Genomic DNA, 15,256 nt, shown 5'->3' with positions numbered 1-15,256 from the left:
TCGCGCCACTTCGGCGAAACTTGTTTGGCAGGAAGTATAGCCGCCTGCGTGCTTCTTTGAATTAAACATTCTCTTTTACTTTTACCTTCATAATTTGTGTCTCTTTTTTTGCAGAATGGACATGACCGTAAGTATGCGGCGTGCTCGCCATCACAGTTTACATAGTGGAGAGAAGTCTCGCAAGATTCAGAGGTTTGTTCATGGGCACTACATTTCACACAAGTTTCCCAGCCTCGGCAGCTCTGTGAACTGTGGCGGAAACGCTAGCATTTAAAGCATCGGTGGAGATTTGGCACGTATGGCCTAACGCGAAGCTGGATGTGCCCGACCTCAATGAACTCAGGCAGGACACTTGAACCGAAGGTGAGTTTCAGGTGTTTGGTCTCGATTTCTTTCACGTCCCGCCTCATCCTAATTCTGACATTGATAGCATTCTGCTGACTGAAGCCCTCCAAGAGTTCAGACTCAGTCAGCTCGATCAAAGGATCATCCGAGACAACGCCGCTTCTGATATTAATAGTACGGTGCGGGGTTACTGTTACGTAGTTATCCCCAAATAATACGAGTTCAGGCAGTTTTCCATATTACTTCTGACCGCGGAGTTCCAATAGAAAACCGCTTGTCATGATCAACGCCTTTGGACCAAAAAAAATCAAAAACTTTGAAACAAGGAACAGTGAGGTTCCCACTGGTTAGTCTGCTTTTTCAGAGTGAATTATAAGGAAACGGGGGAAGTTGTGGAGTTGTTGTCCGAAAAACTGGAAGCCTTCTTCGGTGTGCCTTCGTTTCTGAGTGCGATCAGGGTGTTTAGGGAAAGCATTCTCCATAGGTATAGATGGGGTTTTCGGCAGTGAAGCCAACCACCCACCATGGCGCCCAACAAGGGGACGTGACAGAAGTTCCTGCAAGGGAGGCCCTGCCACCGCTAGCCGTACGTCGCTGCTATAACCCAATACAGCATAACCAAGACTGGCTGGCCACACAAGGTTAACTCTTGCCACCCGTAAATTCGGAAGTGAGAAGAAGTGAAGAGAGGAAATATGAAAAGGTGAAAAAGAAAGACGAAGATTCCAGAGGAGGATAGGAAAAGGTGACTGCCGGTTTCCTCCAGGTGCGCCGGTCCGGAGGTGGCCTCTATATGAAGCAGGGACTGACGAGGTGTGTTGCCTCTGCCGGGGAGTCTTAAAGGTCCGAACACCCAGCACCGGCTCAACCCCTAGGATCACCGTTTCCCCACGCACGGCTAAGCTGCGCACTGCTACACGCAGGTAGGTCCAGCCCTCGTGTGCTCGGGTACGTGGTGTCTCAACACACCAAACGCTTGCTCACCCACACACCCCTGCGGGGCATTAGAAACTTGGTCTGTGCTAAGTTTAAGCGTGTTTCTTGGACACAGCACCATTGGACTGAATTTGCGGAGCTTTTTTAACATCGTCAAGGTTGTGGACACGTCCTCTCAAGGCCCTTCGTAATATTTGGGTATCCATAATTAGAATGAAGTTGACGCTGTGAGTCTAGCAAAGAAACGTTTGATAAAAAGGCCCTTTGGAGTTTCCGTAATGCGATGTTTCTCTTTTTTGGAGCGGTCGAGAGAATCTCGCCGCTCCTTAGGCGCTAGTGGGGCTGTTTAACTAGGAGTCGGATCCATCGCCTCCTGCGAGGCGTTGGGCACCCACTCCTTTGAGCAATTTTTGTTTGATGGCAATGCCTCTTCTCGAGGAATGAGGCCCGTGGCGACACCAGCCCGGAAATCAATGACCCTTTCCGCTGGGTCGGCGGAGCAGCATTAGCTGCTGCCGCCATGAGGACGAATGGCGTCACTGGAGGCTCACTTCGTGTGGCCGGACTTTGGCCGGAAGTCATGTCCCTGTCTCCTGGCGGGTTGCATCGGCAAAGCTGTCCTTGGGCAGGTATGACACCCATCGGCGTGTCTCTCTGAATGATATATTTTACTGTACTTCGAGTGTCACAATTTCTTTTATTTCTTTCATGATGCGCTCGAACTCGAGTACGCTGCGTGCTTCCCCTCGCAGTTCACACCGTGTAGAGCGTTTTCGCATGATAAGGACGGACGTTCATGGTCGCTACATTTGACACAGGTTAGTCGACCTGGCAGTTCTCAGAACTGTGGCCGAACCTTTAGAACTTAGACCATCGGAGGGTATTTGGAAAATATGGCCTGACCCAAATCTTCACATAGCCTGCCTCGATTGTTTCGGGCAACGCACTTGAACCAAATGCCAGAATAAGATGCTTAGTCTGTATTTTTTTTTACAATGGCCCCTCATTTTGATTCGTTCTATACTCATCACATTCTGTCCACTCCAGCCTTTAAGTAGTTCAGCCTCTGTCAGGTCAATGAGGTCCCCATCGGATACGACACATCACCTGGTGTTTACGGTACATTGCAGGGTCCCGTTCAATTGAACGTCCACAAAGGACAAGATTCGTTAGCCTTACACATTCATTCTCATCTCCGAGTTCTAGGAGATCTCCACTTGCTAGTTTGGAAACTTTATAGCCTTGGCCTAGAACTTCAGTTCGTGATTTTGGAACCGGAAAAGGCAAGATCCTTCTCGCTGCTTTTTCGGTTTTCTCGGAGTGTACGACATGAAATATTGGAAAATTCTCGCTTTGACGGCAAATAACCCTAAATACTTCGGTGCGCCCTCAATCAGGAAGTGGAGGAAAAAAACTTGCCATAGATATGTTTGGAATTTTCGGCAACACCGACGCCCGCCATGCGGCCCAACGAGGGGACGTAGCAGCAGCGTGAAAGGACAGGCCCTGAATGCGCCAGCTGAACGACACTACTTTAACCATATGTGTGATAACCAAGGCTGGCTATCCCACAGAAGTTTAACCCTCGCTGCCTGGAAATAGTGAAAGCAAAACAAATCCATGAGAAGACAGAAGATAGCGAAAGCAAGATAAAGACGAAGATTAGAGATTAGGATGGAAAAAGGCAACTACCGAGTTCCCCCGGGTGGGTCAGGCCAGGGTGCCGTCTACCTGAAGTGGAGGCCCAAGAAGTGTGTTGCCTCCGGGGGCCGCAAAGGTCCACGCTGACCGGCATCGGCTCAACCCCCACGATCCCCTTTTCTCGGGACATGGCTAAGCTACGCAAGATTAAGCGCGCGAGGCTCCAACCCTCATGTGCTCGGTACGCGTTGTCGAAACACACCAAACGCCAGCTGACGCCAACGCCCCTGTGAGGAGTAGCACGTTCAGAAAACCTGTAAAACTTCACTGAAGTGTGCACAATGAAAGCACCATATTCTAAAAAAGCAGACTGGCGTGTTACTCAGAACAAGTCAAGCGCTGAAAAGGTTCTCTGTCATGGCTTTACGTCAACGTGTGCCAGCATACGCAGAAGCTGCTGTCATCGCAGCGATGATACCAGAGACAAATCTTGTCGTATAGAAGATTGAAAGAACGAAGCAACGGTCAAACAATAGGTGTACAACTCAATAAGTTAGCGTCCATACACTGCAATCCTGCAAACTACCAACTGCGTTTAACAGACTGCGAAGTTACCCAAGTCGGCAAGTTGTTTTACGTTTTGCATATAAGAAAAATTCACTCTGAAGTGTAGCCTGCAAAGGCGATGCGACTATAATGATAGCAAGATCAGTATGTGCAACGGTCTATACTAGCTGGCGGCGGCGCTTACGGTACCACGATGTGCAAATGTTAAATACTTACTTGTCATGCGATGGAAGCTTCTTTCCCTAGTATAGTTTTTCAGCCCTTCACACAACCAAAAGAAATTCAAGAAAAAAGAAGGGCAACCCATTATTTACGGAATGCATCATCCCTCGTAAAATATTGTCTTTGAGAATAGCGTGCCAAGGCAACCATTCTTTACCACTGTGATCACCTTCATCAAACTGTTTTTTTTTTTCTCTTCATATTAGAAGCCGCTATGAAAGTAGCAAGTCCCCTACTGCTAGCATGCTTATTCACATGGGCACGTCTTGCTCTCCCTATGCCAAGAGACACCGAAGAAAAGGGTAGGTTTGCTGTTCCTATGGTTTCGTAGCAAGATTATTTTTCTGTAGAACGTTAACGTTATCTGAGTACTTAGTAAATCAATAAAAGACATAATTTGTTCCTAAAGGAAATAACTAATTCTGCACTGTGGCGCACACTAATTGGGCACATCAGTTTTGATTATGTGTATCATATTGCATTCTTAAGTCCTATACTAATCGCTGTGACAGAGAAAAAGCATATTAGACACATTCTAAACGCTAGCAATGTTCTAAGTTCAACGATCTGCGCAAAATTTCTCGACAAAACATGTTACCAAAGAGAACCTTAGATTCAGTGTCTTACAGGAAAGTAGCGTATTGATTTCCCGGCCTGTTAAGGTACCTGCAGTTGGCTGAACTCATATTCCCTTCTATTTTCTACAGCCACATTGTAATGTTTTTCACATGCACTGTGACCCGGATAATTCAATGTATGGAAGCGTATGTAATACTGCGCTTTCGCAGAAATCCTGTCCTGCTGCCTGAATTGACAGCTAGCATGTACAAACAGTTTAAAGAAGTTGATGTGCGCTCTGCTAATTGGATTAGTACACTCTGTTGCACCCTATACAACGCAGTATCCCATGTTTTTCAACACGTTTAACCATTTGTTTCGATGACTCTTGTTTAAGATAACACAATTTGCTTCCTTTTAACGTGCCAGCATAAGCACAAGGTCTCCAGGTCAGCAAAATTATAGCGCACTGAAGAACACTATTTGGTTGTGTGCACACGATTAGCATTGTTGCAGATTTTTTCCGGATTCGAAAGTTTGATAACAAAATATTGTAAAGGGCATGCGACTACAACTCATCTCAACTCCTGCATGCAGCGATGCGTAGCTGTCAGTGAAGTCAAACGTTTTATTGTAACTAGACTGCTGGGGCTGAATCATACTAAAGGTCAAAACCAAACCACAAGGCGTTATGGCTCCCGTACAAGCCTTGCGAGGAGAAAAGAACTCCCGCTACTTCTGACTGACTTCATTTACAAAAGGTGTCACGAAACAGCGCAAACACGATGCTACATACGTAACTCGGTAGAACGCAAACCAACTGTACCAGGTGTTCTTCAACATTCAACTTCAGGATTTTCAACATTCAGAGAATTTTGAAAATGCACGCGTGGCACACACCAAAAATCTACTTATTTTCTTCGATTGCTGCAAAAGACGGACATTGCTCATAGGGATATTGATATACACAACTGAATAATTAGCAAAACTTTCGCGAATATTTACCAGCTACTTTAGGCTATTATTGTGCTGCACTGAGCTTATACAGTGAAAAAATAAATAACTACAACAAGTAAGGACGAAGCGCAATATACCAACTCTTCATTTATGTGAGTGAACACGTTTATATACATGGTAACAGGAAAAACATAGGTGGCAGAATGATGAGTGCTGAAGGCGCGATGGGCAAAAAACAATTTACCACAATTCGTTGAAGCGCGCGAACTATTTCTGCTTCAGTAAGCTTAACAGAGGGAGTGCTTGAACACTTTATTTCTTTTGTTATTTTCCCATTTTGATCGTGCCTAATTTGCAATTCTCATAGTAGTTGACATTTTTATTTCTAAAAGTCAGCAAGACAAAACGATGAATGTGCACCAACTATCCAAGATCAGCGCCATACTTTAGGCACCTGTTCGATTATACCATGCCCCTTAGTTGTCAAGATATATACTTGTACCGAATTTTGAAGCTGGCACTAACTGGCGGTAAAAATGCACACTTTTCCACTTTCATGAAACGGCTTTATATGCACTGAAGCCCAAAAGTGCCTAGAACGCATACGTACGTCGGAGAGCATTTTGGGTCCACATATCTGCAAACATGCGCCACCCACAGGATTCGTTTCAAATTTGATATGCTTTGCAAAGCCGCCGGATACAATTCATAAATTGCAATGTAATTTGCAAATTGCAAATTGCCATTAAGAGGTACGTCCAAATTTTCACTCACAGGAGCTAGCCTTCTATAAATCACATGATAGAATGTTTGTCGACATCTACGTGGCAGAATCACGTGAATAGTTAACGCAAAATAAATATTAATGGAAACATTCCATTAAGAGAAGATTATTGTCATACTAGGGCTCATTCTAAATATAATAGCGCCGTAAGCAATACAGAGATGGATTCAGTCGGGCACTCCGCAGCCTGCTTCCTTAAAGACTTCGCACTACTTGGTCGACATTCCATGCGGAAGCGTGGAATTAACGCATGTGAGAAGTTGGCTGTTTTACAACATCTAAAATACAGACGAAAAAAATGTCGTTGTGGCTTTTTTCTCGACCTAACTTTTTTTCCCACGTTGCCCGACTTCTCTGTTCAGAATACCGTGTCTGCGACACACCCGTGTGCGTCCAACGAGGTAAGATACTCTTTGTTGCCAGCGCAATCTTTCTCTTTACCTAGAAACATTACGCAGCTTTACGTCACCTGCAGCAATATTATCCTGTAACAAGTTTCGTGAACTTGCAATTAAGGCGTCACGCACATGCGCACCTTTAGTTCGCTGGTACAACACTGGGGAGAAGTGTGTATATTAGTAGACAGATATGCAGTGCTTGAAATGTGGTACGATGATACATCATACGGTGCCTTCTATAGTTTCGTATATTCAATATTCTCATGCTTTTTGATGTCATCGTAGTGGTTCACATAATGAATACGCACGCAAAAAAGAGCTAATCAAAGTAATGTACCGTAATGAGAAGCCTTAATCATCGCCGTTCAAGAAAAAAATTATTCCCCGGAGATCAAATCCTGCTGCAGTCTGCATAATGTAAGCGCCCACATCCCCTCCATTAGCTCTGAAGCTTTCTCCCGAATGCCTGAACTGCAACTCCAAAACGCGGGCTATCGCAGAATTCATACGCTCTGAGAGTACTTCAGTGAACACTAACATAAATTATAGAACCCTCACACAAAGCGCCTTTCTGTGGTCGCACAAAATTTAACGAGAGCGGGCTTCTGTTACTTCCTTAGGGATTTCATTTCACCGCATGCACGATTAGCGTTGAACCGATTGCCCGCTTGGCCAGGCGCCAGAAATGTAGCGGCCTTCGTGCTCATCCGTCAAACATCTGACAGTGTACGTTAAACTTACCCAAGAACGCACAGCTAAAGGAATCCACATAAACAGTGCCTTATACTATGAATACCACTGACAAAAAGTATGTTTGCATTTTTTTTTACCTAAAGCTACTCACACTTCAGAAGCCTTGCATAGTTCGTGCAAACAGATGTCTGTATTCTTCACTTCTCATTCAGCCAAGTTGATCAACGAGTCACTCAACACATCAGTTGACCCATGTGAAGATTTCTACTCGTATGCCTGTGGTGGATGGATGAAAAATCACCCGGTTCCAGAAGACAAGTCAACGATGGATACTTTTACTATACTAAGCGATGAACTAAGGGATACCATTCGAGGTAATGCAGTACTTTATGATAGAATTTGGTGCGGTTTAATTTTTACCAACTTAGTAGGGACTTTGGCACTATATATGTTCAACGTAATAAAAAACTACGACATAGCACTTTGACATATGACATCAGCTAATAGGAATAACTTAAGGAGATAGACATCATATTGATTAGCGCGCAACACCCAATGATATCCTTGATTGCGTAAGCTTCTTTATACTTGTACTAGCTCAATATTGTGAAAATGGGTATGTATCCCTCCGTATGTACCCCTACTTGACAAATCCTTCAGGATGGGCATCTGCTCTTGGTGGCAAAATGTAGAGAATGTATAACTATGTTCAGGTAAATGTCATTATTCTCTGTGCCTATACCTTTTGTCAATAACCTTGCCCCACCAAGCACATTGCATATGACACTGAATTCATATTATTCAGATGCTGCGTAGTCGTGCCATCGCCTTTCTAATATCTTTCCGCGCAAGCTCATGTCATACACAAAATCGCTTGTGCTACTGAAATGTGCAACTCCCTCTGGTAACGCTATGCCGAGCCCCTAACGATGCTGGTTGGGGAGCTACCTGCCAAGTGCTGCCCGCAGTATTGATTTCCTCAGTGCGTGCGTCTTCTTAACCGTTGTTTTGTATAACACATGACCCGATGAAGCATCGGCTATCAGACCAAGTACCAGGAGCAAAAAAAATAAAATAAAATGTCATGCATAGCGTTGAAAGTTGTAATAGTAGCAATAGTTAATAGACGCAAATGGTGGTAAATATCCTAGTTTAAATGGTCCCAAATATCCTACCCATATCCTAGTCCTAGGATATGGGTAGTTGGGGGGGGGGGGGGTGGACAATATTTTCACATTGCACTGATGGTGAGCAACATAGCAGCAAAACTGTGTTACAAAAATGGCTCTTTATTGGGCGAACCTGTGCACACAAAACAGACACTCGAAACAAAACGATAATGGCAACCACAGTCTGCTATCATCGAATTCTGATCAGCTGGTAAAGCTCGTCGGCGTTAATAGATGGCTCATCGAAGGGTTCAGCCTAAGCGCCTGGTACCCTTGTGCGTCCAGAAATAGTTGTTGGATAACTGTTGACTGACGGGGCAATCACTGCCGTGAGAATGGTACCACTAACGATAAAGGAAACAATCAAATTTTTTCAGTGATTAGGAAATGCGTCCGAAGTGGGTGAGCTCTATTCATGTAGGAGAGTGATAGTAATCGTAATTTCATGCTTGTTGGTAAGGCCTTTCCCTCACACTGGTCTTAATTATGGCAGCGGTGAATAAGAGTTCAATAAGGTTTCAATGCAACTTTTTGTGGGATTATTACACTCTGTCAAACACAAATTTACAGACGTTCTATAGAATTTACTTTCACAGTTGACACTTCGCTTTTGAAACACACCAACAGCCATGCACTCATGCAGTTTATTGTTCCATAAGTTGAACAAGGGTCTGCTATTCGATAGAAGCGCCTTCCGTTGTTTCATGTAACCCTTTACGGGCCCATCGACCAGCGAAATCATGAGCCACTCAACGAAGTAAACTGCTGAACTGAATTCTGGGGCTTTACGGTGCCGAAACCACTGTATGATTATGGGGCATGGCGTAGTGGGGACTCCGGATTAATTTTGAATACGAGGGGATCGTTAACGCACCCCCAATGCACTGCACACGGGAGTTTTTGCATTTCGACCCCATCGAAATGCGGCTGCCAGGGCCGGCATTGGATCCCGCGCCCTCGTGCTTAGCCTCGCAATACTATAGCAGCTATGTCACCGCGGCGGGTAGAGTAACTGGTTCAAGACCACTTTCGTTTTTCATGTCTTTACGCATTTCGCGACGAGTCACTGTCATTTACTGTATACTATAAAAAAAAAGATTGTTGACAATATAGGGGCCCCTATCCTGTCCTACGCTTATGATTGCGCAGTGTATTCGGAGGTAAGTTGTGTTAAAGATCAGCAAATATGCCAATCTGAGGTAGACAAATTAATACATTGGTGTGGGGCATGGCAGATGTCTGTTAATTACCACAAATGTTTATATGTCCCTAACTAATAAGAAACATCCTTTAAGTTTTTCTTAGACAGGGATTGCACACGTACTCCCTCATGTTAGGGATGTTAGGGATGTTAAGTATCTTGGTCTACTCTTCAATGATGATCTGAAGTGGAATCAGCATATTACTCGCATGCATAATAAGGCAATGACTAAACTTTATTTCTTGATACGTTCTCATCGTGAAATGTCAAGCCGCACTAAACTTCTTGCATTTAAGTTTTTTTATCATAACAATACTCGATTACGCAAATGTTGTTTGGGACCGCTTTACAAAAGGCAATGTTAACAAATTGGATAGAGTACAAATAAAGCATTAAGGTTTATTTTGAACCGTTATGGGCGAACATCAATTTCACAACTAATAGAAAAAGCTAATATTAAGCGGCTATCAGCGAGAAAACATGTGGCCTGTTTGACTTTTATCTTCAATATAGTCAAGGGACTGCTTAATAGCCAGACAACGATGATATGCTTTCTTCTGGATATGCTATATGGTGCCGACATCAATTTACAGCACAGTTCCCTTAAAATACCGAAACAATAGCTTTAAATGCTCCTTTACACGAACAGTAGTTGAGTGTGATGGTCTTAACGCTAATATAGGCGAACGAACAGAATTAGAGATATGTCGGTATCTTTTGGAACTATGAGGTGCTTTCTTTTCTTCCTTATTGAGGTTATGAGCTTTTTCTCCCTTATTTTTGTTTTCGTTATTATGTCTATTGTGTTTTTGGCGAAGATGATGTTTTAGCAATATTCATATGTGTGCGTATATATATATATATATATATATATATATATATATATATATATATATATATATGTATATTCTGTGACAAGCTGGAATACCTTATTTCTCCCGTATTTCTTATGTTTGCACCACTTTGCCACAACCCTTATCATTGGGGTTAGCAGTATTTGAAATAAATATTAATGTTTGTTTTATGTTTAGATCTCCTAGGCAACATTACCCTCGTTGGTGAGAACCAAACTATAATAGACAAGGCAGCTCTTTTCTACAATTCGTGTGTGGGTGAGTACCGTTTTCAGCACTCCCTTATTTCCTTATCATTTATTATAATTATTTTATCATTAAATTGATATTAATCTGATGGTCTCACCGGAGAAGTAGATGTTGAGGCGAAATACTCTGCTGAAACCCAACAATGGGACATCCCATACATAATTCTCATGAAAACGTGGCATATGCGTCCACTTCATTGAAGGGGCGGTGGCGAAAGCTAAGTTCAATTTGAAGAGCTCATTCATATCCTCCAAGTAATAAATAAACTCTTGAACAAGAAAGCTCCTAGAGTTAATTTAGACGGCATCACTTCTGAAGTAGAAAATGTAATGTGCGTGCTGACAGGGCAAATACTACACCGGCGTCAAGGATAGAAAACTGGAAGTTAGGTAGCCGAGTCATTCGTTGTTAATGTATTTCTAACATGATGAAGCTACTTTGACTATTCTGACAAAAAAACTGCATATGAATTCCTAATTCCTGATTACTATATGACGGCAGGGCATTGCATGCCTGCATAAGATATTTGAACATTTCTAGGCTTTGCAAGCAACAAAAAACACACTTTTGGACCTCGCGCACTTATAACGCCTGCCCCAAGGTTCCGACGTATGATTCACTCACACTCTGAACTGCAAGCTTTAATTTTTCTTGGTCCTTAAATGCTCACTTGTTCATATTACACTCGAACGGTTCAAGTGCGAGCCTTGGACTACTGAACACTCACGCCGAATTGGAAATTCAGTACATAATATTTTAGTAATTCGTCTCCCTGTGGTATAAAAGAAAAAAAAATAAGTTCCGACGTAATCGTTGAAGTTTCATTCTTCAACTGTATAATTCAATTGACTGAAGCTTGATTTTGAACTGCTGACATATCAGGCTTCTTCTGCAGAGTGCCTTCACAATCTTCAGTTCATTCTCTAAAAGAAAAGTCTTGTCTTTCGCATTTCTTTACGTTGCCCACATGAAATATCCCGAGGCTGGATGTCACAAACTCTGCATGAGGTTTTCTTGAAGTGCGTTTCAGGCTGTATTAGAGTAGGTAATGGTATTTCCCCCCTTAAAAGAGCACTATCTGTCTGTAGGGTACTCTATCGCTCAACGCGATGAAAAGCTTCCAGAAATTTTATCACTTTCCACCTTACAATGTTTGACCCATCTCAAACACGTAAATTAGCTCGCACAAGGACCAAGCCACCGCGAAGTTGCAAGGAACTTCATGGGTCCGACAAGAACTTGATAAGCCGCAATGAACAGGTTCATTATCAATATTTATAAACAAAATTTGCAATTATTCTGCTAGCATGTGGATACATATCTTGAACAGTGTTCAGTGACTCAATTGAGACACTCGGAGCACGTGGTTACCAGCGCTTCATGCGTCACCGGTGGGCGTTTGGTACAGACCGAGCTCATGCATTTTGGTATTCAATTACAGCGAACGTATTCTTGTTATGCATTGCGACTGCACTTGGCTCCCCAGCACTTGCCCAGTGCTCAACGGTGGCGTAGAAAGTGCTGTGAGCCATGCCGTCCAGTTATTGCGTTTTAGACACTGAGCCAGGTATGTATGGAAAAATGTCTAGAATTACACTACCAGGCTACAGCATTGCGACCTAAAATTACAATGCGCGTATGTCGTTGCACTTATAAAATCAAGCTTGAAAGATTGAATGAATAATCGCCACATATGTATCTTTCTCCTTCCAGCTGTACCAGATCTTGACGATCGACATGATGTGATGTTCGAAATGCTGAACTCTTCAGGACTTCGCGACTGGCCGAGAATTGGCCAGGACGCAAATATCAGTGAGGAGTCAAGTAATATCACGGACGTTATCATCAATACTGGAATGTCATCCATCCTTAGCGTTGGTGTTTCAAGAGATATCCGTGAGATTAGCAGTCACGTTATTCAGGTACATCGATATTGGCAAAAAATAATCATTACTATTTTTTCTTCTACAGCGCATACGCAAACTTCTGTAACATTCGGCAGAGCAGCGGTATCAGGGGTGACAGCTGATCAACCCTCAGTGGCCAACCCTTCTGCGGGGTCCAATTTGTCTAATCAATATGCTACATTTGAACAGCCTGTTGAGACAAAAATGGAACTAAAGCAATCTTCTCCTGCTACACATATTCAACACCAGTGGTAATAACCATTCGTCGTGCGTTTCTTCGATATGCCGTACAACTTTAAAACGTAGTATAAAGAAAAGGAAGTAGAACTAGCAACATCGTACCCACAACCATGGTCAAAGAATGTAAAGGAAACAACAAGCCATAAAAAAGGACCACTAATGATTGTTAGGCAATAATAGCCCATATTGATTGCTGGTGCGTAATACCACGTGATACGTGTGCATGATACGTGTGCATGTGCAAGAAAGGTTTGAAAATCGTAATAATTTTCGACGTTTTACGTATACTCGCTAAATTCAAATGTTTAGTCATTGCTGTCCAGGTATCGAGTATCTTACGCTTTAGAGCTTATATTAATTAGAATTTGAAAAAGTGAGTACACTACTGCCTTACTAAACTCTACACAGCACGCTTCTTGATTAAAATGTTTGGTGTTTCAGCTTGACCAGATAAGTTTCTCCTGGGTGGGGAGGAATCAGCTGATCAATCAAACTACGAATTACAGCAGACCAATGATCGCTGCTTACAAGACCGTCATTCAAGCCACGATGAAGTTCATGAAGCCTAACCTTAGCGACGACAACATCACCGAGCTTTCCGAACGGCTTCTGGCTTTCGAAGGACAGCTAGCCAATGTAAGCATACTTTCACTGTTGTGATAAAACTTTGCTCAAGCCCAATTAATGCCTCCAAACTTAGGTGTTGCTCATCGCGTTTCACTGGGTGTGGTATTTGTAGCAGCTTTCAAGCACATTTCTATAAGCCAAAGCCAAATAAAGCACTTCGAGCAACGCTCCGCAGAAGACAGCATTCATACACCCGAAAGCTGACATTGGAGCATGGCTGACAACGTACTACCAAAGACCATTTAAGCAAGCGAAAAAAGAAAATCGCAAGCACCTTGAGTCAATTCAAAGGGCAATATTACGTTGCCATCACATGCGAGCTCAAGACATTTCCCACTTGCCGGTATGAATGCGCTCGTCTTATTCCCATCCCGCGAAGGTTGACGTGATAGAGTGCCGGGCGCAGTGAGCCCCCATTAAACACCTGTAGGAGAGCTACATGGCCATCGCGCCAGGAAATTTCATTACACCAGAGAAGCGTTATGGAACGAGACCGATGCAAGTTTGCTACTTCTCATTGCGATGCCTCGCCCGAAGAAATTACTGATCCAAACGGACTTTTATGAGCGACAGAGTAAAGTGCACAGTCTGCCTAACGTTGCTTTGAATGTAAAAAAATTATGGGGTTTTACGTGCCAAAACCACTTTCTGATTATGAGGCACGCCGTAGTGGAGGACTCCGGAAATTTCGACCACCTGGTGTTCTTTAACGTGCACCTAAATCTAAGCACAGGGGTGTTTTCGCATTTCGCCCCCATAGAAATGTGGCCGCCGTGGCCGGGATTCGATCCCGCGACCTCGTGCTCAGCAGCCCAACACCATAGCCACTGAGCAACCACGGCGGGGTGCTTTGAATGTACTCAAAGTTGTAAGGCGATTTAAGCTCTAGTTGAGGTAGATTAAACGTTCTCATTCCTGCTTGCCTCTTACAATCAATTACGCACCGCATTTTGCAGAAATTGTTGTCCGCATAAATCACACACTCCGATCAATTTGCATTCCATTCTCAACCCCCCCCCCCTCCCCCGCCCGCCCACCTGCCTGCCACACGGAATAGAGTGCATTTCATAATTTCCACTAGACGTTTATTCGGCTTCCAACGTACTCGGGTGCAATTTCTACGCAACCTTCAGTGCAAGAGTACCTGCTCTTTAATGTGCCTTGTGCAAATAACCTGAGCAACAATTGCATGCCTGCGAATATACCGAAAAAATGAGCGGTTCAAATTCAGCTTTCCATAGTATTTGCACAAGAATGGTGGTACATCACTTCCAGTAATTATCAAAATGAAGGTAGCGGTTCATTACGAATGAGCAGAAAACCAGTTCCATCATCTACGCGTGCGTGAACTACAATGTGCTCGAGAGAAAGAAACTGCCACCTATCGTAGTCACCACCTCCAAATTTTATTCGGGGCCATATTGCATTTTATTGTATAGTATCGACGCTCTGCCTACGAATATACGGTTCTTTCAACGCCTCAGGAATTTACAAGTAATAAATTAGTTCAACAGGGTGCATTTATTCATTTTCACAGTTTACAGTCATCAGCTGCATTGCAAGTTGTAAACAGACACTAATGTGCACCAAGTACAGTCACTTCGGTATTTATTTCACAAAACGACCCCAAATATACTGCACATAAGTTAGGACAATGGGCTTTAAGAATTTGCAACTGGCGAATAAACAAATACAGCAGTGACTAAAGTATATTCCATCTCTACGTCAACATGTATCAAGACTACAATCATTGGATGAAAAACAAAGAGCCTACAATTTTTAGTTAGGAGTTTAATGGGGTGAGGGAAACTAAGACCAAATATCACCAAAACACGCCTTATTTGTCTCTAATACTAATTGAAATGGCGTGGAATCAGGAAAGGCTGTAGTAAAAAGCTATACTAATGG

General features: G+C 43.2%; 1 protein-coding gene across 3 annotated transcripts in view; it reads left to right on the top strand.

Annotated features, from left to right (window-relative positions):
* The first annotated feature begins 1,111 nt into the window (after positions 1-1,111).
* Positions 1,112-15,256, top strand: part of LOC135901938 (neprilysin-1-like) — a 56,817-nt gene continuing 42,672 nt past the window's right edge. The window contains exons 1-7 of one of the 3 annotated variants that reach the window (XM_065431781.2): positions 1,112-1,268; positions 3,918-4,013; positions 6,373-6,411; positions 7,314-7,475; positions 10,503-10,583; positions 12,288-12,496; positions 13,163-13,357. In XM_065431781.2, the coding sequence (XP_065287853.1) occupies positions 3,926-4,013; positions 6,373-6,411; positions 7,314-7,475; positions 10,503-10,583; positions 12,288-12,496; positions 13,163-13,357 (774 nt within the window). In that variant the 5' untranslated portion in view covers positions 1,112-1,268; positions 3,918-3,925. Of the gene's footprint in view, positions 1,269-3,440; positions 3,634-3,917; positions 4,014-6,372; positions 6,412-7,313; positions 7,476-10,502; positions 10,584-12,287; positions 12,497-13,162; positions 13,358-15,256 lie in introns of those variants that run through there. The other 2 variants (XM_065431780.2, XM_070526291.1) reach the window with 2 other exon arrangements.

Source organism: Dermacentor albipictus, chromosome 9 (genome assembly GCF_038994185.2).
Source record: "Dermacentor albipictus isolate Rhodes 1998 colony chromosome 9, USDA_Dalb.pri_finalv2, whole genome shotgun sequence".
NCBI lineage: Eukaryota > Metazoa > Arthropoda > Arachnida > Ixodida > Ixodidae > Dermacentor > Dermacentor albipictus.
Note: the sequence above shows the minus strand (reverse complement) of the source record. Positions and strands in the feature narration are given on the sequence as shown.